Raw genomic sequence first — 24,156 nt, 5'->3', positions numbered from 1 at the left:
TTTTCAGCTCCTTATTAAGACATTATCATGTGAATTAATATTATGTCACATGTTAGTAGCATGTTATTATTAGCCTTTTAACCTGTGGTACTGGTCCTGTTCTATCTTTACGATAAGACACTCATTATTCTCAAAAGTTAAGCCCAGGAGTAGCTCATTACCAGTGGTGTAAAGTAACTAAGTACATTTACTCAAGTGCTGTACTTAAGTACAATTTTGAGGTACTTTTACTTTACTGGAGTATTTCCAATTGTCTATACTTTTACTTTTACTCCACTAGAATTATTTGAAAGCTTTAGTCACTAGTTACTTTGCAAATTTGAAGTAATTACAACATTATAAAACATACATTAACCACTTCAGCCCTATTTTATACATAGACTATTTGAAAATAGCAGATCTACAAGCTCACAACTCGTCGCCGTTGTGAGCTTGTAGATCTGCTATTTTCAAACATTTTAGTACTTTTACTTTTAGTACTTTAAGTACATTTTGATACCAACACTTTCGTACTTTTACTCAAGTAAATTCTGTAATTTTCTCAAGTAAACATTGCAGTATTGATACTTTTACTTAAGTAAAACATTTGAGTATTTCTTTCCCACCACTACTCATTAATTACAATGCCCATCATTACCGCCAGTGACTTCCAAAACATTTCTTTATTTAAATGTTGGGCTAAACAGCTTCTCTCTGGCAGATTAACTGTGCTGTGGCTCCACCTTGTGGCGGGAAAGCGGAAACTGCATGATTTCTCGCAGGCAGACGGTGGCATAGCACGATTTGTCCAGGTCAAAGTTCAAGGTGAGAGCGAGGGAGGAGGCCTCGTCCCCCTTCACCTCGGACGCCCCGCTCTCGCTCTCCCCTCCATCGCGGCCTCTTCTTCCGCTGCCCTCCTCCTCCTCTCCCTCGCTCTCTCCACCTCCTCCTCCTCCGCTGCTCCCTTCTTCCCCGCGGTGCAGCCGGTAGGCGAGGTGGCGAGGGAAGGCCAGCAGGTGGCGGTAGCAGCCGGGCACGTTGAGTTTGAGGGCGCCCACTCGGAACGGGCAGCGCTGCAGGCCGTCTCGGGCCAGTCTCTCCTGGTACCACGGCCCCATGCTGTTCTCTGGGTACCTGACCGTGTTACCCGGCATGGGCAGAAGGACCTGAGCATGATATAGACTGCATAAAAACCTTATATAGGCGCGGCTTTAACCCATTAACCCATTGAGACCTGAAGCCGATTCTACACGTCTCCTAAATCTCAACAGTATTCTGAAAAAAACGTATGTTTCTATATCAGTGGTGCTCAATCTTTTTCATGTCAAGGACCCCCAAAGGTATATGTATTTGGCCGCGGACCCCCATCAAAATATTTTGTTCCAGGGACCCCCCCAAAGCAAAGATTTGAGTTAAAAATGTTCGCTTTAAAAATATATATATTCAAAGATTTGCACACATTTTCACGATTTTTCAAAAATAGCAGATCTACAAGCTCATAGCGCGGCACTCGGTGCCGCGCTATGAGCTTGTACATCTGCTATTTTTTAATAGCTAAAGTGCAAAATAATGCTTTTTAGCTCAAATCTAAAAATGAGACAGTTCCAGGTCTCAATGGGTTAAAGACCCGGGAACGCATCTGTGTCGTTTTAGATTTTAACCACTTTAACCATTGTACTTTGGCTATTCAAAAAATAGCAGATCTACAAGCTCATAGTGCTTGTAAATCTGCTATTCTTTTGAAAAATCATGGGGGATTCTACAAATGTCTTCTAAATCCTAACAGTTTTTTGAAGAAAAAAAAACGTATGTTTGCTATAATCAGTGGTTCTCAAACTTTTTCATGTCAAGGACCCCCAAAATGATATGTATTTGGCCGCGGACCCCCATCGCAAAATATGTTGTTCCAGGGACCCCCCAGAAGCAAAGATTTGGGTTAAAAATGTTCGCATTCAAAACTTATATTCAAAGATTTGCACAAATGTTCACGATCTTTCAATAAATAGCAGATCTACAAGCTCACAAAAAGAACATGAGACAACATATTGTGACCATGTAGATCTGTTATTATTTCTGCTATTTATGAAATGGGGCTTAAAGGGATAGTTCACCCCCAAAAAAATATTTTTTTTTCTATCTATTAGTCACCCCATGGAGACTTGAATTCATGGATATTTTTCAGCTTTTCTCGCATTCCTAAGCCAACAATTTGATGACCAGTGGTTCCGGTAGGCAGCAGTTCCGGTAGGAGACACAAAGGAGACTCTTTGTGTCTCCTACCGGAACCACCCGCCATTTTGGGGGTGAACTGTATCCCTTTAAATGGTTAAAGAGTGAGACATTCTTTAACAACCTGCCAAGTCAATTTTTTTATCTTTTTTATTGCCATTACAATTCCAACTTGCCCGACATACACACCACAAAGGAGTCTTGCTGTGAGTTGTTGGCATTAAGGATGTTATCATTATGTCATGCAATCCCCTCTCTCCATATAAATGCAACAAACCCACCGGGTCTTGTGTGACGTAATACTGTACAAAGCTAAACAAAGATTTGGTACCAAAACTCAGTTTTTCAAACTTCAGTTTTAGTCATTAGTCTTTTGAATAAAACTCCATTTAGTTCTAGTCATATTTTAGTCACCTGAAATGTTTTAGTTTTTGTCTACTTTTAGTCGACTAAATATCATGACAAAACTGTATTTTGGCGGTGCCTTGATGGCGTCGTAATGGCCGATTTTACACTTGGTTGCATGCTGAAAATAGCCGATCTACAAGCTCACAACGCGACGCGTTGTGAGCTTGTAGATCGGCTATTTTCAGAGCGCAACACCCGAGTGTAACCAAACATAAAATGACTTGTCTTTTAGTTCTACTGGATCTCTTCTCCACTAGTCCCTACTCCCTAACATTTTAGTCTAGTTTTTACTTGTTGATGAAATTGTCAATACATTTAGTCTTAGTTTTAGTCATCATAGCTTAGTTTTTATTTAGTTTTCGCAGGGGTGGAAAAAGTAGTCAAATGTGTTACTTAAGTAAAAGTACCAATACTGCAATATGGAAATGCTCTGTTACAAGTAAAAGTCCAGAATTAAAAATGTGCTTGAGTAAAAGTACAAAAGTATTGGCATCAAAATATATTTAAAGTACCAAAAGTAAAAGTACAAAAATGTTTGAAAATAGCCGATCTACAAGCTCACAACGCGTTGCATCGCGACGCGTTGTGAGCTTGTAGTTCGGCTGTTTTCAAATAGCCTCGGTATAAAATAGGCTGAAGTGGTTAATGTATGTTTTATAATATCTGTATCTGTTTTCAAATAATTGTAGTCGAGTAAAAGAACAATATTTGCCTCTGAGATGTAGTGGAGTAGAAGTAAAAGTATTGGAAATTGGAAATACTCAAGTAAAGTACAAATACCTCAACATTTTACTTAAGTATAGTACTTAAGTATATGTACTTAGTTACTTTCCACCACTGAGTTTTTGTCAGTGAAAAAAAGGTAGTCGACGAACATTTTTCGTCATAGTTGTAGTCAACGAAATCAACACAGGGAGGTAGTCTAGCCTCTCTGAAACCATTGTGTAAAGCAGGTTCTGTGCAAGATGTGTCAAGCAAGTGGTAGTCTCGCGTAGCCAGACCCCACAGAAAATGAAAAACAGCGACCTCTGCATTTTCTGATTTTGTCTGTGGGGTCTGGCAGGAGGCAAATGGAAGACCAGTGCGCAGGGAAACCGGGGTTTGTGTCTGCCTTCAGCGCATCACTTCCGGTTGGTGCGACTACGTTTTAATTCCCACTAACAATATTTCTACACGGAACACTAACACCACTTCTCCCAGAGAACATGGATGGTTTTGGTTATAAGCCCACTTGTTTCTATGATGAAAGAGTAATTTAAAATGTGAATATCTTTCCGTGGTTTTGTCCGCTCCGAGGACGCTATTGCTAAATTAGTTTCGGCTAGTTTCGAGGGGGGAAGGGTGGATGGACACGTGAATCCCGCCCACTACATTTGATTGGGTAAAGCGCAACCTGCTTCCTGATCTGAAGGCACGCCCACTTGTAGCCAATGCGCACACGTTATGACGAACCTCTCCGACAGATTCCACCGCAGGGCAGAATCTGTTCTTGAGAGATTAAGCAAGTGGTGCCAACAAGTCTGATATTGATGCTTAAAGGACCACTTTAGCAGGAAACGCACTAGGAAGAACCAGCGGTGGGAAAAGTAATCAAATTGTTTACTTCAGTAAAAGTATCAATACTGCAATGTAGAAATACTGTTAGAAGTAAAATTCCGGAATTCAAAATTTGCTCGAGTTAAAAGCACAAAAGTACTGGCATCAAAATGTACTTAAAGTTCCAAAAGTAAAAGTACTAGTTATGCAACATGTCACTGACAAAAATGGGTGAAAGGCTTTTGAAAATAGCAGATCTACAAGCTCAACGCGTCGCATGTGTGAGCTTGTAGTTCGGCTATTTTCAAATAGGCAAAGTTTAAATACATGTAACATGGTATGGTTAAAGTAATACTAGGTAACGTTTTCAGTAAAACTAAAGTTAAATTATATATCTTTTGTGAGTGGCAAATGTTTCACAACACCCACTCCATGAATTTCACCCCCGAAAGCCTTTTATTTATATATTTTCTATTGAACGCTGACGAGCATGACTTTCCCTCGAAAATTACGTCACCTGGCCGGAAAATGGAAGCGGAAATGCACCAGGTTCCTGTTTGGCCAGGAACTACCGCGCTAATAACAAAAGGAAACTCACGCTGATTTTAAGAGATTGTATGATTTGAAGAACAAAAAAAAAACAGAAAAAGAAAACACAGCTCACGGTAACTAAAGCTCCACTGGCTAAGAGAAACGATCCACAGATCGTATAAAACAATTAAAAGAACGCTTTTTGAAACGCTTCCGTGTTCCGGTGAAAACGAATGGAATTCTGGGTGACGCAGTAATAAAGAAACGGCCTGCAGTGACGGTAATGACCAGCAGAGGCTGCTAAAAGTCGTTTTTTGGAAATTTGCACAGAACAACTTTAATGTATGTTTTTTTTGTTTTGTAATAATAATCAAAATCTACAAAGTAACTAGTAGCTACAGTTTTCATATAATTGTAGTGGAGTAAAAATACATTATTTGTCTCTGAGATGTAGTGGAGTAGAAGTAAAAGTACTGGTAATTGGAAATACTCAAGTAAAGTACAAATACCTCAAAATTGTACTTAAAGGGACATTTCACCCCTGGAAGAAAATGACCCAATGGTAATGAAGTTTAGGACTCAATTATTATTATTTTTGTGTATGATCTGTGTTTTGAGATATCTAGTAATCTTCTACCTTCTCGTGACGTTATTTACGTCACGATATGTTATGTCATTCCTTTTCCGCACTACATGTTGTCTCGAGGCGTCTCACACAGACCAGCTCCAAAGACCGCCCCAATGGGGTGTCCCCACACAGTCACTCCCATTAGCTGCGCCCCCCGTTGCAGAGTGAGACTTTACTTTACCTGAGTTATCTTCTGATAGTTGTACTTGAATGTTGACATGAAATAATAATCCTGTGTAGTGTTTCATAAGCGCAAGCGTGAAAAAAAAAAGACAGCGTGGAGAGGCAGCTGGTAAACAAACCGTCGCGAAAGGCTAGGATAAAAATATCAAGGATTCGACAGTGATGTCACTACTATGCGACACGGAAGTAGAACTGCATGAAGATAGCAAGGATTTGACAGTGATATGACATCACTAACGAATCCTTGGACATATATGTAACTAGATGAACATGTGCTAGGTTGACGTTCTTCAGTCAGTGTTGCCAGATATTGTGAGAGAAATAAGCAACCAGGTCTAAGAAAACAAACCCAAAAGAGGATAACTAGGCCAACTTTACCTAGACATGTACATGGGATATTATATATTTGAAAATTGCCGATCTACAAGCTCACAACGCTTCGCTACCCATTGTGAGCTTGTAGATCTGCTATTTACAAAAAAATCTTGAGGGGGAAAAAGTGCAAAATGTGGAATATTTTTGACAAATATCTGTTAGGGGCTCCCTGGCACAAATTATAATTTCAGATGGGGGACTGTGGAAAAATACATGAACATGTTTGAGAACCACTGGTTTAAACAACAATCAAAACATTTGGAAACAAGCCCAAATATCAACTACATTTTAGAAAGAAGCCGCTTATAATAAGCAGACATGGCAACACTGCCATGCTGTTGTTGGAGATCACACCCACACAGAATCTCCCCTGCCACAAGGAGGGGCAGTAAACCAAAAGCATTATGGTCATTGTAGTAATAAGCAGTCCAGTCAAAACCTAGTCAAACACACAGATTTCATTATTTTTATGGCCATAGGGTGCAAATTTTAAATTGTGCTACTGTTATCTACTACAAATACTATTACCATTGAGTGATTGCAGTTTCTTCCAGGGGTGAAATGCTCCTTTAAGTAGAGTACTCGAGTACACACGTACTTAGTTACTTTCCACCACTGGGAAGAACATTAGAAGAGAACTAGTTCATATTTGTTCCCTGGCATAATCATAATATCTCAAATACTCAAGCAGTACTCAAGTAAATGTACTTTGTTACTGTCCACCATTGTATCTTTGTCTTATTGTGGGAACGTGGTGTCGGCAGTGAAATTGCGACGTCTGCTTTGCAGCCTGACTCCTCACCTGTCCTAGATGGTAGACTCGCTCTCTCTCCTCCTGCTCGGTCACCACATGGATCTGGAGGAGACAAAAAGACAGCATGTGTTGATTTTGACACCAACGCAGTGGTGGAAAAAGTACTTTACTTAAGTAAAAGTACCAATACTGCAATATAAAACTACTCTGTTACAAGTAAAAGTCCAGAATAAAAAATGTACTTGAGTAAAAGTACAAAAGTATTGGCATCAAAATGTACTTAAAGTACCAAAAGTAAAAGTACTAAATATTTGAAAATAGCCGATCTACAAGCTCACAACGCGTCGCGAAGCGACGCGTTGTGAGCTTGTAGATCGGCTATTTTCAAATAGCCTAGGTACAAAATAGGGCTAAAGTGGTTAATGTATGTTTCATTATATCATAATTTATATCTGACAAGTAACTAGTAACTAAAGTTTTTAAATAATTGTAGTGGAGTAAAAGTACAATATTTCCCTCTGAGATGTAGTGGAATAGAGGTAAAAGTATTGGAAATTGGAAATACTCAAGTAAAGTACAAATACCTCAAAATTGTACTTAAGTACAGTACTTGAGTAAATGTACTTAGTTACTTTCCACCACTGATTTGAATAAAATTCCATTTAGTTTTAGTCAAATTTTAGTCATCTGAAATGCTTTAGTTTTTGTCTAGTTTTAGTCGACTAAATCTACAGTTGATTTTAGTCGACTAAAACGTATTTCGGCGGTGCCTTGATGGCGTCGTAATGGCTGATTTTACACTTGGATGCATGCTGAAAATAGCCGATCTACAAGCTCACAACGCTTGTAGATCTGCTATTTTCAGAGCGCAACACCCGAGTAACATGAAATTACAGTACTTGTCTTTTAGTTCTACTGGATCTCTTCTCCACTAGTCTAGTTTGTATTTGTTGACGAAATCGTCAGTATATTTAGTCAAAATTTTAGTCGTCGTAGCTTAGTTTTTATTTAGTTTTCGTCAGTGTAAAAAGGTAGTCGACGAACATATTTCATCATAGTTTTAGTCGACAAAATCAACACTGCTACATGCAAATATAATAATCAACGCTTTCAATCATCAACATTGCATATTTCCTGCATAGAACGGTTTAACCCATTAAGACCTGAGGCGATTCTTAAAAAAAATCTAAATCCTAACAGTTTTTTGAAAAAAATATAAAAAATATTTTTTCACGATTTTTCAAAAATAGCAGATCTACAAGCTCATAGCACGGCACTCGGTGCCGCGCTATGAGCTTGTATATCTGCTATTTTTGAATAGCCAATGACATCTAAAGTGACACAGATGCGTTCCAGGTATCAATGGGTTAACTGTGTTTTTTTTTTTTTGCAAAGAGACATACAGTCTCTGTTTATGTACGTTTAGTCTATTTCTGGGTACCAGTAAAAAAAGCTCCATTCCAAAATAGGTCTAAATCAGTGGTTTTTCAACCCTTTTCATATCAAGTTCCATTATTTATTCGGCATTTGAGCCACGGAACCACCGTTTGATGAGATTTAGACTCTCAGACCCAAGACTTATATTCTGTTATATCGTTGGTCAAGATTTTGTCCACAATTCCATGCTGTATTGATGTTGGTACTAGGGCTGTGAATCGTTTGCCATCTCACGATTCGATTCGATTCCGATTCTTGAGGTCACGATTCCGATTTTTATCGATTTTTTCAAAATAAACGATTCTCGGTTCAAAATCGATTTTTTTTTTTGATTCAAAAGCGATTTTTTTCCGATTCAAACGATTCGATTCAAAACGATTCTCGATTCAAAACGATTCTTGATTCAAAACATAGGATACATTTATGTAACTTATATGATTGTAAAGGTTTTTTATATGATTGTAAAAACGTTTTTTTCCGACACCCCTAGTTGGTACCAGATGATAATAATAACAGGCAAACGTTGATCAAAATAATGTCAATTCTTCTACATTCTCTAATTGTGTAGACTTCTTGTAAATTAAGTAACGCAGATGTTTAACAATAATTTAACTCTTGAGAGTGTAAAATGAAACCAAATGGACCCGTAAGGGTCCATTTGGTTTCATTTTACACTCTCAAGAGTTAAAGATCTATAACTAAGGGTCCATTTGGTTACCAACTCTCCACCATTTAGCTGGGGACCACCTGGAACCCCCTCAAGGACCACTCTGTGGTCCCCGGACCACTGGCTGAGAACCACTGGTCCCTGGTTAAAACACAGACCCTACAGCTGGACTTGAAAAGGCACCGTTTAACCCATTAAGACCTGGAACTGTGTCATTTTTAGATTTGAGCTAAAAAGCATTATTTTAAACTTTGGGCTATTCAAAAATAGCAGATATACAAGCTCATAGCGCGGCACCGAGTGCCGCGCTACGAGCTTGTAGATCTGCTATTTTTGAAAAATCGTGAAAATGTGTGCAAATCTTTGAATGTATATGTTTTAAAGCGAACATTTTTAACTCAAATCTTTGCTTCTGGGGGGTCCCTGGAAGAACATATTTTGATGGGGGTCCGCGGCCAAATACATATAATTTTGGGGGTCCTTGACATGATAAAGATTGAGCACCACTGATATAGAAACATACGTTTTTTCAGAAAACTGTTGAGATTTAGGAGACATGTAGAATCGGCTTCAGGTCTCAATGGGTTAAAATCAAACCCCATATATCTTGGAGCCGGCCTATTACCTGAGGCTGGCTGGATTCTGCCATGATGTCCTGTGGTGTGACCTGCTCCTGTTGTTGTTGTGTCCACACCAGGTCCCCCTCCCTGGCTGTGTGACCCAACGCAGACAGCCGCTGTGCCACGGCCTCGTTCCACACCCTGACCCACCAAACAAACAGCACAGCTCATTTATACAATATATACAATGGATGGAAAATGACAAACTGAAAGAATATCATGAATAGTTTGAGTCGATTTAAAATCGATTCAAACTGGTGACAGTTACATTTTAATTTAATCGATTTAATTTTTTTTTTTAAATCGCGATGCAAAAAGCAGAGGCTGCGTAAAAAAAATAAGAAAATACAGTAGGCTATCTTTGTAAAATAATTGATAAAAAAAAACGTTTACAGTCATTTGCTACTGTATCGAAAAGAGGATAAGAGAAAAAATATATATAATAATAATAAAAATACTGGATTTGGGAAAAAAAAGAAAATCAGTAATTTTTCTGGAAAATAATTTTGTGTTTAAAAAATCGTGAACCTAGCATGGTGCTTCGAATCGTATCGTGTGTAGAGTGAATCGTTACATCCCTAGATGCCTAATCAAGAAAAAGTGCAAGACAAATCCAAATCAAGACACAAGAGTGAATGGAGGATCAATACGTGATATCGTTGCTGTCGGGCAGAAACCTCGTATCTCCATATTTCAACTTGTTTCTGTGCGTGTAAATCAAGGCCCTACTTTGTCACACATACAACAGTGTCAGACACAAGTACCTAAAATAGCGGATCTACAAGCTCACAACGTGTCACGATGCAACGTGTCGTGTCCACCCGACATGAAACGCTCTTGGGGGACTTTCGGTGGACTATTACCCTTATTTTGTACTTTGGCTATTAAAAAATAGCAGATATACAAGCTCATAGCGCGGCACCGAGTGCCGCGCTATGAGCTTGTAGATCTGCTATTTTTGGAAAAAAAAATAGATCTGCTATTTTTTGCAAATCTTTGCATATCATTTTTTTCAAGCGAACATTTGTAACTGTCAAATGTAAACGAATTTTGTATTTTAAATATATATATATTTTTGGGCGGATTTTGTTAGTTTTCTTCCGGTGTTTTGGTTACTTTATTTCGGTTTTTAGGGTTAGGGTTAGGTTACTTAATTCTTATTTTTGTCCGATTTTACCAATTTATTATCAAAAAAAATAAAAATAATTCTTTTTTTTCTTCTTTTTTTTTCTTTAAAAGTGGGGGGTATGAAATCACGGATCTGTGAGAGTGAGGGTGTCGCGTCGTACGCACAGTGAATGGCCGTGACGCCACTGACACTCTTGCTCTTGGACTTTGTGTTCATCGGGGGGGGGGGGGGGCTCACCTGCTGCAGTAGGCGTGGAGGTAGAAGACTCTGATGCCGTGGGGCAGGCTGAGCCAGGCGCGGACGCAGCCTAGCGGGCCGGTACCGTAGCGGTGCAGGGCCTGCAGCATCAGCCTCTCCCTGGCCTTGTACACGGGCATCATGGCCAGGCTCTCCTTCGCATTGTCTGAGTTATAGAGTCACGAGCACAGAGGAGGAACGCATCAGAAACTACAAACACTGCATTGAAGCCATAGACCGTAAAAAAGAATGAACAGAGCGACGCCATTGGTTTCTACAGACCGTAAATGAAGCCTATTTTTCAGCTGTTTCAAATCCGCCATCTTTCTATATTGCGTCATATTATTGCGTCATATCCTGTGCAACCGGACATTAATGCTATTGGTTGGGTAGCTTGTCAATCAAGAGCGGGGGCGGGGAATGAATGCTATTGGTTGTGTAGCTTGTCAATCAAATCATCGTGCTCCTCCTACAGCATACCCTACTATATCAAAAGTCTAAAGTTCGTCAAAAACCCACCCACTTCCTCTGACAGCAGAAGGGGTAAAACAGAGAAAATACAGGCCATTCATATGAACTGTCACTTACTATATAGACTCAATTTCAAAGCCGGATGCTGGGCCCTTGGGAGGAACGCATCAGAACTAGAAACACTGCTATATTGAAGCATGCAAAGGAGAGTTACAGACCCTGTAAGGGTCCATTTGGACCGCCGGTGGTCCCCGGACCCAAAATTGAGAACCAGCCCTATAGACGTTTAATTATGTGGGAGTATTAGGCGGTAGGGTTCCCACTAGTCAACAGAACAAGCTTTCGGGCTGCTGGTAGCCAAGTGCTTAAGGCGCGTACCACATAGGCTTTGATGCCTGACAGCGTGTCCCGGGTTAGATTCCCAAGCCCGGCAGCGTATTTACTGCATGTAACCAAAGACAAAAAAAAAAAAGAAAAACTGCCCAACTGGCTTTTACTTCTCGCCAGTGTTGATTTAGACGACTAAAACTGTGACGAAAAACCTTTGTTGACGACCTTTCTCTGTCCCAGGAACACACTCTCGTGAGATCTAGCACAGTAAACATAGGACATCCACAAGATCTGCTGTCAGACTCCACTTAGGAGACCATTTGTGTACCATTTCCCCTCTAGTGGCGAAGTGACGGTTGGGCCATCTTCCTAAATTAAGCATCGTTGATGTCACTCCCCGACTCTCTCCCCTTTTCCGGCAGAAAAATATATATTTTTTAAAAGTCTTACCTGTCAGCAGGAAGTGTCTTTTAGCCTGGCTCTGAGGGTCGTCCCCTTCCTCTGGAGTGAAGACCAAACGCACTGCACTCACCTGACACACACCAACACACATCCATCTACATCAGTGGTTCTACATCAGCGTCTCATTACGATGCTGGATAATACCAGTTCATTAAAACGTATGTTTCTGTATCAGTGGTTCTCAATCTTTTTCATATCAAGGACCCCCAAAATGATATGTATTTGGCTGCCGACCCCCATCTCAAAATATTTTGTTCCAGGGACCCCCAGAAGCAAAGATTTGAATTAAAAATGTTCGCTTAGAAATAATATATATTCAAAGATTTGCACACATTTTCACGATTTTTCAAAAATAGCAGATCTACAAGCTCGTAGCGCGGCACTCGGTGCCGCGCTACGAGCTTGTAGATCTTGCTATTTTTGAATAGCCAAAGTGTAAAATAATGCTTTTTAGCTCAAAACAAAAAAGTGACACAGATGCGTTCCATGTCTTAATGGGTTAATGATAGTGTGAGAATAAGTCAAACTGATCTTTATTTTTGCTAGGCATCTTATGTCTTTAAAATCTCTTATGTTGTATCGTGTAAATAAACAGCAGCATTCCATCCCATCAATTCATTCATTTAGTTGCAAAAAACCTACCATGTCTTCTTTGAGCAGGGCCAGTCCTACTCTGTCCGATTGAACGCTGAGGCCCGTCCCAAACCTCTGAGGTCCGTAGTAGTTTACGAAGCCTTTAGCCTGGGAAGAGAACATGCAATGCCTTATGAAGCAGGTGCCAAAAACCTAGCTTAAACAATGCATAAGAAAACTGATATTGTTCCTATCAGTGCCAATATTGGGGCGGCAGTGGCTCAGGGGTAGAGTGGCCAGGTAGAGTGAACTGGAAACTGCAAGGTTCCCAGTTCGATCCCGGGCTGGGGGGCTCCCCCAGAGTTGGTGTCGAAGTGTCCTTGAGCAAGCCGCTGAACCCCTAATTGCACCCGATGAGCAGGTTGGTGCCTTGCATGGTTTCCTCCGCCATCGGTGTGTGTGTATGTGAATGGGTGAATGTAATGCACAATCTATGTAAGGCGCTTCATCACTCGTTCATCCCCCGTTTTCTCACCGTCAGTTGATGCTACATATCGATAATATTAGATATTAAACATGTCTATGGGAATTCAGAACGGGGGGGGGGGGACGCGAAAAAAAAAAGTTTGAAAAGTTTAAAAAGTTAACATAAGTATAACTAAATGCATTTGAAATGTTATAAGCTTTATAAGCTTTTCACTTGAAAAAAAAGCTATAAGCTTTTAGAAAAGCTTAGAAGCTTTAGAAGCTTATAAGAAAAATGTTATAAGCTTTATAAGCTTTTCACTTGAAAAAAAAGCTCACAATGCATCGCATTGTGAGCTTGTAGCTTGTAGATATGCTAATTTCAAAAGATTTTCATACATTTGAAAATTTGAAATGGGACATTCTGCATAATGAGTACTTTTACTTTTGGTACTCCAAGTACATTTAGATGCCAATACGTTTGTCCTTTTACTCAAGTACATTTTGAATTCCAGACTTTTACTTGCAACAGAGTATTTCTACATTGCAGTATTGATAGTTATACTTAAGTTTAAAAAATGGTAGTAGTTTTTCCACCACTGTTCAAAACCTGTACCTTGACATTCTCCACGGCCTGTTGTATCAGCTCCACCAGGTGGCCGTGCGTCTCGGGGGCGGGGTGGCGCATCGTGTCTACGTTGCGGTGCGGTCTCAGGTCTCGAACCACCAGGTCAAAGTGGTTCCCCTGCAGCCGGCCCAGCCTCAGGGGCTCGCTGACCGGACGGACGTCGGACACGACCATCCCCCTCCTCTCAAAGTCTGCCGTCTTCTCCTTCAGCCTGCCGCATCGCATCAAAGGTGAAAACTAGATCAGGGGTGATGCAACTTTGATGATGGAGAGGGCCACTATATTTCCACACTCACTACAGAGAGCCACATACTGTACAAGAAACCTCTTATCGCTGTACTTTTACTTTTTTCGCCATTCTATGTCACACAAAAGTAGCAAAAACAGCCGATCTACAAGCTCAAAACGCGTCGCAGCGCGACGCGTTTTGAGCTTGTAGATCTGCTATTTTTGGCTATTTTTGAATTTAAATCCTGATTTTGTTTTGCTATTTTTCAATTGGAATCCTGAGAAGTAAAAGTTTTATAAAATTTCAAATGCATTTAGTTATACTTATGTTAACGTTTTGAACTTAAATACAAATACAATGGACAATAAAAGGTAAACTAATATAGACAAAAGTAATTCAAGCGGGTCATGTTTGCATGTTTGGAATTGTAACTGAAATCAATAATACATCAGTATTCTGATATTAACCTGCGGGACGCATTAACCCATTGAGACCTGAAGCCGATTCTACATGTCTCCTAAATCTCAACAGTTTTCTGAAAAACGTATGTTTCTATATCAGTGGTGCTCAATCTTTTTCATGTCAAGGACCCCCAAAATTATATGTATTTGGCCGCGGACCCCCAGAGATGCTCGTAGGCCTGCGTCCTGCGTCGCTGACGCACCATATTGCGAAAGGACGCATTCATGACAACTCTAGTGCGTCCATGGGACGCAGCTCCGATTAGCTCCGATAATATATAATATTTGTCAGCTGTGATCTACATGGACTCTCTCGGTTAGGCACCGTTGGTGGAGAAGTATAACTCTCCGGTTAGACACCGTTGTACTGGAGAAGTATAACTCGGTTAAACGGCGTTGTGTGGCAGAAGCAGCAGCACAGCCCCTCGCTGTTAGTCTATGCTACTCACACACAGAGAGAGAGAGAGAGACGGCATGAGGACCTGCTCTTAAACGTGTTAAAACGTCTTGGATAGACCACTGTCTGGAATAATAACTGATCATCATACATACAGGTCTACTACTAATCTCTGTTGCTGTTGTCATCTTAAATTGACCAGCCAAAGTAAAATCCCCGATTTTAGAGTGTTCTCCCACTTGCTTGGAGATCAGAGTGATGTATGTGGTGGATTAATGCATGTTGCCAATCAGCTGTGTAACATTAGCAGGTTAACGATGGCTCGTTGATCCTATGCATTTGACCCTGATTTGACCACAAAGGCAAAGAAAAGCACTAATTAATGGCAGCTGTAAGTAACCGGTTGTCTATCGTCTGTGTCTTGTGTATGTTTAATAGGCAACTGGATGTTTTCTGTAGCTTAGAGATATCATAACAATTAATTCCCTGAAGAGGGTAGACCCTCTCCCTCATGCTAAACTTAAAGTGACTTATAAGGTTCCACTTCTCCTCAAAAAGACAACTTTATTTTCCTTTCTCAATGACAAGCCTAATAGTATTATTGCATGTTGACTATGTGCAATAACTGCAAGCCAATGTTCATAGGCATTGTCAGTATTTGTCTTCATTATTTCTTGAATTCCTATTTCTTTATTTGCCAATACTTCCACTGTAAGCCAGTGTTTTCAGTCTACACAATAAATAGTAAAAATAAATTCTACATTCATAAATAATACAAAATAAAATGATAATAATGATTAAAAGGTTCTATGATTAAATGTATTCTATTGGTCAAAGGTATGTTAAATCCACCTGTTGCCCACTACTAGTATTTCTTACCATAAGGTGTGCTAATACTACAGAATCATATACATTTGAAAAAATATATTTATGATTTTTTAATATATGTATATATATCGGTATCGGTCTTGAAAAGCAGGAACGGGTCGCACTGATCTAGATCTGCTATTTTCACAATATGTATCTGTGGAACTGAATCAAACTAAATTAAGTGCCTCAACTCCTAATTCCTCAGGGTGGGGGGTCCCCAGTTAAAATATGATTATTTTGGGGGGTCGCTGCCTGAAAAGGTTGAGATCCACTGCATCAGGATATAATGTACACAGTCACACACGCATAGAAGATATGGAGATTGGAGATCAAAGAAAACGATAGGGGGGAGGACGTGTAATTGGGGACCCATAAAATGTCCCTGGGACCCATCTAAAAGACCACCCTTGCATCCCAGGACCCATTACATTGAAAACCTAGCAACATCACTGGACCCCCATCAAAATATTTTGTTCCAGGGACCCCCAAAGGCAGCGATTTGAGTTAAAAATGGTCGCTTTAAAAATATGTATATTCAAAGATTTGCACACATTTTCACGAATTTTCAAAAATAGCAGATATACAAGCTCGTAGCGCGGCACTCGGTGCCGCGCTATGAGCTTGTATATCTGCTATTTTTGAATAGCCCAAAGTGTAAAATAATGCTTTTTTAGCTCAAGTCTAAAAATGACACAGTTCCAGGTCTTAATGGGTTAAGTGAAGGTGGGGGCCGCATGTGGCCCCTGGGCCGCCGGTTGCCCGTGTATGAACAAGATCAACTATAATGTCAACGGTATGAAATAAAGGCATAGTAGCAGCACTCATGTGAAAGCTGCCATTTTACTGTAGTCCTACACACGTTGCCTTACACACTCCATGAAAGAGAGACAGTTAAGCAGCACACGTACCGTTGTGGAGAAACCTTCTTGACCACCATGGACTGGTAGGTGATGGCTCTCTTGTCCTTGATGCCGGCGTAGGTGAAATCTGAGGGCAGGACGCCCAGCGCTGCTGCCATGTAGCTGATAGACTCCAGAGTCTCCAGGTTCTCCTTACACAAGGTGAAGGCTGCTGACACACACACACACACACACACACACACACACACAGTCAGGTAAATAACATCAACAACCTCTGTCACTGGGTTGACCTTGACCTTGATGAAACCCTAAATACTTCATTAACCGGAGTCCCGCAGGGGTCTACACTTGGTCTCCTCCTTTTTCCCCCCTCTACACCAAACCTGTTCGCTGAAAACAACAAGGGGAGTCCCCAGCAAAATTAGTTAATATAGCGTTACAATCATTTTAACCCCTTTATCCATAGTTTGTACTTTGGCTATTCAAAAATAGCAGATCTACAAGCTCATAGTGCGGCACTCGGTCTGGCAATCTGCTATTTTTGAAAAAACTTGAAAATGTGCACAAATCTTTGAATATATATATTTTTTAAGCGAACATTTGTAACTCAAATCTTTGCTTCTGGGGGTCCCTGGAACATAATATTTTGAGATGGGGGTCCACGGCCAATTACATATGATTTTGGGGGTCCTTGACATGAAAATGTTCATGTGGTTGACAATTAAATGACGCCCATATACCCGTATAAACGCCTTCCTCGCCGCGGTCCTCCGCCGTCCTCTTCCTGGGTCGGCCTCGCTCTCTCAGACGCACGGTGATGGCCGTGCGGCCCTGCTCGTCGCCGAAGCTCTTGGTCTCCACCAGCTTCCCGAACCTCCGGCTGAGGAAGTGGTGGACCGCCGTCCGGTGGTCCTTGTCGGCGTCGGGCAGGAAGGTGTGCGACGAGCCCGGCGCCTTGGCGTCCATGAACCTGAAGAAGTCGTCCGCCTCCGCCTCCGTGACGAGCCCGGCGAGCTCCCTGAAGTCCGGGCACTCCTTCACCTTTTGTAGGGGTCGCCACGATAATCATGACATTTCAATGGAGGATTATAAATAATTGCGGTTAAGGATTTTACCCATTAAGACCTGGATCTTCTGCATCTTCTGTGTGACTTTTTCATTTCAGCTAAAAAGCATTATTTTACACTTTGGGCTATTCAAAAATAGCAGATATACAAGCTCATAGCGCGGCACCGAGTGCCGCGCTATGAGCTTGTATATCTGCTATTTTTGAAAAAAAAACGAGAAAATGTGTGCAAATCTTTGAATATATATATTTTTAAAGTGAACATTTGTAACTCAAATCTTTGCTTCTGGGGGGGTCCCTGGAACAACATATTTTGAGATGGGGGTCCGCGGGCAAATTCATATAATTTTGGGGGTCCTTGACATTGAAAAGGTTTTTTCAGAATACTGTTGGGATTTAGAAGACATTTTGGAGAATCGGCTTCAGGTCTTAATGGGTTAATTAGGTCTTTGTCATGGAACACTGGAACATAAAAAAAACATTTTCTTTTTGCCTTTTAGGCTTTGTAAACAAAAAGTGCACAGAACAGATATAACAACCTTGTGGTTTATAACAAATGACTGAAATATAGAAATGAGTCTGACAATGACCAGAGGCAATAATCAAAATAACTAAGGTAGGCTACTATGGCCAAAACAGGCCATGCATTTAATCATTTTAAACATATAAAATAGAAATTTAACCCATTAAGACCGGGAACGCAGCACTTGTGTCATTTTTTTAATTTCTATTTCTATGGCTCTTCAAAAACTTTGAAAATATACTGTATGTATTTAAAGCGAACATTTGTAACTCAAATCTTTGCTTCTGGGGGTTCCTGGAACAAAATATTTTACAAATGTTCGCTTTAAGAAATATATATTCAAAGATTTGCACAAATGTTCACGATTTAAAAAAAAATAGCAGATCTACAAGCTGGTGCCGCGCTATGAGCTTGTAGATAGTGCGGCTATGAGCTTGTAGATCTGCTATCTGCCAAAGACATCTAAAATGACAGATGGGTTGCAGGTCATAATTGACTAAATAGCGAAAACAGCCGTTCGCTATTGAGAGAGAGAGAGAGGCAAGACATGAGAGAAGTAATAATTGTGACAGGCCTACTAGGAGGTCTCACCTTGATCTCTGGCTGACAGGTGACGGTCATGAGGAAGGGGAAGCGATGGCGCACGGCGCGGTGGACATTGGCTCGCTGGTGCTTCTCTGGGAAGGACCCCAGGGACAGCAGCTCCTCCCCGGTCTCCTTTGGGAGGAGGCCCGACGCCGCCGCGTCTCTGACCGTCACGGCGAACTGCTCGAGCGCATCGCTGGCCGAGTCGCCTAGAATCACACTCAGGTCGAGGTTTTCGGTCGTCACCGGAGTGACGTTTGTGTCCCCGTTTGTGTCACAGTCTACGCCGATGGCCGTGTCCTCCTCCTGTGGACCTCGGGACGTGTCCTCCTCCTGTGGACCTCGGGACGGGCCGTGCTGCTGCTTAGGTTCCTTGCTGGTGTTGTCGCTGCGTTTCGTAGAGCGACTGAACTCATGAGGGGGAAGCTGGGGATTAGCAATTAAACAGGGGCGTCACGGCCATTCACTGTGCGTACGACGCTACACCCTCACTCTCACAGATCCCTGATTTCATACCCCCCACTTTAAAAAAATAAAAAACATGTATATATATTTGTTTGATAATAAATCGGTAAAAAACAGGCAAAAATAAGAATTAAATAACCTAACCCTGACCCCCGAAATAAAGTAACCAAAACACGAAAAAAAAACGAACAAAATCCGCCCAAAAAACGCACAATTTTGAAAATACAGAATTTGTTTACATTTGACAGTTACAAATGTTTTTCACGCTTTTTCAAAAATAGCAGATCTACAAGCTCATAGCGCGGCACTCGGTGCCACGCTATGAGCTTGTATATCTGCTATTTTTGAATAGCCAAAGTGTAAAGTAAGGGGTATAGTCCACCTAAAGTCCATCCCCCCCACCTTCTGAGAGCCCGTGACGCCCCTGAAATTAAAGGTAGGGTAAAGTGATTCACTTTGGTTAAAATAAGTGTAAAATAGCTCTATATTCTGATAGTACTCATTGCTATAGAGTGTTTGTTCAGTAAAAGGAGTCTCTGTGTCTCTCCAGCTCTTTATTAAACAGAAAATGCATTTTCAGTGCTCTCTCCTGATTGGCTTAAATTGTGTCACCTACCTGAAAATGTACTATATTCTGTTGTGCTAAAGAGCTGGAGAGACCCCTGTGACCGAACAAACGCTCTGTAGCAATGATTACTATCAGAATATAGTACTTTAACCTTTTAAAAAAAATATATATATATATATCACTTACCCTGCCTTTAATTGTCACTCAAATAATTGCGATTAACTATTTAATTGTGTGTTTGGCATTGAACATTGGAACATATGAAGCCTTTTAGGCTTGGTAATAAACATTTGCACATGCAGGGCAGATATGACAGATAGCTGAAACATACATGAATGACATATTTACTGATTTTATACATGTAAAAAAATTTAAAACTGAAATAGCTGATCTACAAGCTTGTAGATCTGCTATTTATGCTCATTGATTTTTTTCTAAATTAGTATACATTTTTCAACATGGAAATGACGATTATGACAATTATGCAAAAACAATTGCGATTACCTCAAATAATTCCGTTTAGACGATGAGGTAATAATTGCGACAGGCCTACCGGTGCGGACGTTGTTGGCTTGTTGATCTGATGTCCGTGGATGTCTATCTCCGTCACCACAAAGTCCCTGGTGAAGTTCTTGATGCTCCCACAGAAACCTCGGTGGCTCGATATGAAACACTCGGGGACGGCGACGACGTCACTTGGTTCCATCTCTGACGTCACATCCAGTGGTCTGCAAGACATGCACGTGCTTACGTTAACCCTTTGAGACCGGGAATACATCTGTGTCATTTTAAGATTTATTTGTTTTTTTCAAAAATATCAGATCTTACAAGCTCATATCTGCTATTTTTGAAAATGTGTGCAAATCTTTGAATATAGTACATGTATGTTTTAAAGCGAACATTTGTAACTCAAATCTTTGCTTCTGGGGGGTCCCCGGAACAACATATTTTGAGATGGGAGTCCGCGGCCAAATACATATCATTTTGGCGGTCCTTGACATGGGAAAGTTGGAACATAAGTTTTTTGCAAAAAGACATTTGTAGTATATTCAAAGATTTGAACACATTTTCACGATTTTTCAAAAATAGAAGATCTACAAGTTCATAGGGTGCCGCGCTATGAGCTTGTAGATCTGCTATTTTTAAATAGCCAAAGAAATCTAGTGATACAGATGTGTTCCCAGATTGAGCCTTTAGTAAACACAGGAATCCAGGATCCCAGGAAGACTCCCTTAGTAGCAGTGTTGTAAAGTAACTAAGTACATGTACTGTACTTAAGTACAATGTTGAGGTATTTTTATTTTCTTCAGTATTTACAATGTTCAATACTTTTACTTTCTACTCCACCACATCTCAGAGGAAAATCTTGTGATTTTACTCCACTACAATTACATGAAAAATGTAGTTACTAGATTTTGATTATTATTACAGAACACACCAACCACTTCAGCCCTATATACATTTCTGCTATTTGATAATAGTAGATCTACAAGCTCACTATGCTTCGCATCGCGGCGCATTGTGAGCATGTAGATCGGCTATTTACTTTTATACATTTGAAAACTTGTGAAATGGGACGTTCTGCACAATAGGCCTAAGTACTTTTACCTTTGGTACTTTAAGTATATTTTGATGCCGATACTTTTGTACTTTTAATCGAGCACATCTTGAATACAGGACTTATACCCTACGTGTAAGAGAGTATATCTACATTGCAGTATTACTTTTACCAAAGTAAAGACACATTGGCCATATTTTCTCGCTCTCTCTCGCTCTCTCTCTCGCTCTCTCTCTTTCTCTCTCTCTCTCTCTCTCTCTCTCTCTCTCTCTCTCTCTCTCTCTCTCTCTCTCTCTCTCTCTCTCTCTCTGAAACATACATAGAATTTAGAAATGGCATTTAGAAATGACATTTAAAAAAAGGCTGAAATAGCTCTCTCTCTCTCTCTCTCTCTCTCTCTCTCTCTCTCTCTCTCTCTCTCTCTCTCTCTCTCGTCTTATTATTTAGAGTCCTTATGGGGTACCTGAAAACACGTGTGATGCTCATAGAGGCAAAATATAACTAGTAACTATAATAGAGCTATAAACTAGTACCTGAAAACACGTGTGATGCTGCATGTTGTTGTCAACAAGTGGGCTTCGGTGCACTTCCGCGTCACGTGATGAGCACTGTTGCCAGATTTTGTGAGAGAAATAAGCAGCCAGGTCTATGAAAACAATAGCCCAAGTTTACATGACATATCATCATTATCTTGATGATCGGCTACTTGTTGATCGAGCTTGTAAATCTGCTATTTAAAATATATATATTTCCAAAAACAATTCAGATGGGGTCTGCAGAGAAATACATTCATTTTGCTTTCCATGTGCTGTGGAAAAACCTGTTGATGCCGGTTGTGTACCTTTAAGACAGGAGCCCTAGTTGAGCTAGGTGGCCACTGCCTAGTTGAGCTAATTAGTTGATATAATATGGTGCAGGCAGGTGCTTTTGATCAGTTCAGTTAGTCAGTTCTCACTTGAGAAGCAGCAGACACACAGTACACTGCACCTACAGAAGTTTGTTTGGTTCCCTGATTCAGTTCAGCCTTTACAGAAGCATCGTTGGTATGATATTATGTTCATGTTCAATGTTATTTCTGATATTTTGTGTGACACAAATGGATATAGCCTTTTCTGGATTTCATTACTGTTTGCAACTATTGTATAATGAAGGAAACCATACCTACCTGTAACCTGCTAAAATACACCTATCGTACCTTCGTACAGTATGTATTTACCTGAATGTGTTATTGTATGCAAGCTAAATGAGTGTATTATTTGATTTGTATGAGATTTACAGTATGTTTATTGTATCATAAATGTGCATATTGTTTTCTTTCCAGTGTTACCCTACCTTGGATGTCACTTTAAACAAGTAAAGACGTCTGTGCAGTTCGAAAACTATGGAGAAGCAGCATAAAGAAGACAATGTCGTCAAACTTGTAACACAAGGGAAGGTTTCAGGACAGTTTAATCAACACGGTTTCAGTAAACTGTCACCTCTTGTGCGCATCGCTTTGAAAGACATTATCAGGGAAGAGCTTCTGGCAGAAGACCACATTTTTCTGGGCTTCATCAAAAGTGGCCGATACATCCTGTCCTACACCAAAGTTGAAGAGCTGATGGAAGAATCAGAGTCAGATTCAGAATCAGATCCATTGTCGGGCTTTATGTACACTCTGTTTTGGTGGGAGTTTAACCTGCACAGTAAACTCAAACTGGTCCAACAGGTGAAACTCTTTGCAGATATGATTGCTGTCGCTGAATATTACGACTTGGTGAGTATCCAGGTGTGTGAGTGGCCCAACGACGACTCCAACATTGCCATCTTTGGCTTCGAAGCACAGAGCACCAGCACAGATCAGCTCATGATTAGCCTGCAGAATAATAATGAATTAAGCTTCGACTGGTTCGTCACCATTGCTCCCAACCCTCCATCCAAACCCTGCTCTCACTGCTCAGCCACGACCACACGCACAGGTGGTGGTGGTGGTAAATGCCTGGAACACGGCTATGCGCTCCACGGCCAAAGTTATGCGGACTGTCCCTTCCCATCCCAGCCAGCCTTAAAGCTGAAAAAGGACAAGGTCATCCTGTTGATAGATAGCAGAAAGTTGGTGGCCTGTGCCATCTACCCGTGTCCAGCAGGTGAGCAGAGCCAGTCATGTCAGATGCTCTACGCCAAGAGAGCAGCTCCTCCATCAGGTCAACCCTCTTCTTCTGCTTCCATGCTACCTCAGGGATCTGCTGAATGCACACATCCATCCAACGGGTCCACTGCCTCCTCCTCCTCATCCTCACCAACCCTTCCCTCGTCCTCATCTCAAGAGGCAAATATCTACGTCGGCTATAAACGCCTCCACTACTACCACTACTACCACCTCCCACAGCCAGGGGCAGAGGGAGAGAATGTTAGAGATTGTTTTTTACGCGCTACAGATCTGAAGGGCAGGGACCAGAAGTTGGTCACCGGTGGTCCGCATGATGGACAGAGCTTGTGTGTGGAGGAGATGGCTTTGGATATTTGTCATCTTCTTAAAGTGTTGCTCCATGGTGATGCCGTCTGGGACCCTCAGAGTCTGTCCTCTGACTCTGACTTTGATTTTGACTTTGTCATACTGGAGATATGTCCAGAGACCGACAAAGTTTTGATCGGAATTGCCCTGTTTTGGAAACGTGAGGAGCGCAACATGCAGGTCAGCTGGGACCTCAGCACAGGCCTGTGCAGTGTCATTGGGGTCAGTGACCTCACAAATGACCTCCCTTACAAGCGTCGTCACTATGGTCGCGCTGTGAAGTCTCACAGGAAGTCCTGTGTGGACGCGGTGATGGAGTGCTCTGTTCCAGAGAGCAGCTCCCACCACGTCAACGTCATAGATGCAGATGTGGATGCAGATCTGCCCAAAAGTGTGTTGGCAGACACTGAGCGATGCACCTGGGTGACAACAAGATGA

The 24,156-nt window shown here is 41.1% G+C and overlaps 2 protein-coding genes across 3 annotated transcripts; one reads left to right on the top strand and one right to left on the bottom strand.

The window, feature by feature from the left end:
- Nucleotides 1–683: 683 nt before the first annotated feature.
- pus7l (pseudouridine synthase 7 like) lies at nucleotides 684–21,806 on the bottom strand. 2 transcript variants are annotated; one of them, XM_084049650.1, is made up of 12 exons: nucleotides 21,758–21,806; nucleotides 20,220–20,394; nucleotides 18,640–19,059; nucleotides 17,200–17,500; nucleotides 16,508–16,667; nucleotides 13,631–13,853; nucleotides 12,619–12,717; nucleotides 11,965–12,046; nucleotides 10,714–10,879; nucleotides 9,353–9,488; nucleotides 6,672–6,725; nucleotides 684–1,145 (listed from the first exon to the last, which is right to left on the bottom strand). In XM_084049650.1, exons 2-12 carry the CDS (start codon nucleotides 20,370–20,372, stop codon nucleotides 702–704), a joined length of 2,238 nt encoding a protein of 745 aa, XP_083905776.1. In that variant the 5' UTR covers nucleotides 20,373–20,394; nucleotides 21,758–21,806; the 3' UTR covers nucleotides 684–701. The 2 variants fall into 2 exon arrangements, with proteins under 2 accessions (XP_083905776.1, XP_083905777.1); XM_084049651.1 differs by lacking the exon at nucleotides 21,758–21,806 and adding an exon at nucleotides 21,688–21,701.
- Nucleotides 21,807–22,605: 799 nt separating this feature from the next.
- LOC311039558 (DDB1- and CUL4-associated factor 15-like) lies at nucleotides 22,606–24,156 on the top strand (the record flags this gene model as incomplete). The annotated part of the gene is made up of 1 exon (XM_084049499.1): nucleotides 22,606–24,156. The coding sequence occupies one exon, from the start codon at nucleotides 22,606–22,608 to the stop codon at nucleotides 24,154–24,156; it is 1,551 nt and encodes a 516-aa protein (XP_083905625.1).

This window comes from Gymnoscopelus microlampas (assembly GCF_963454915.1).
Source record: "Gymnoscopelus microlampas genome assembly, chromosome: 23".
Classification (NCBI taxonomy): Eukaryota; Metazoa; Chordata; class Actinopteri; order Myctophiformes; family Myctophidae; genus Gymnoscopelus; species Gymnoscopelus microlampas.
The sequence above is the reverse complement of the archived record's forward strand: the minus strand, read 5'-3'. Positions and strand labels throughout refer to the sequence as shown.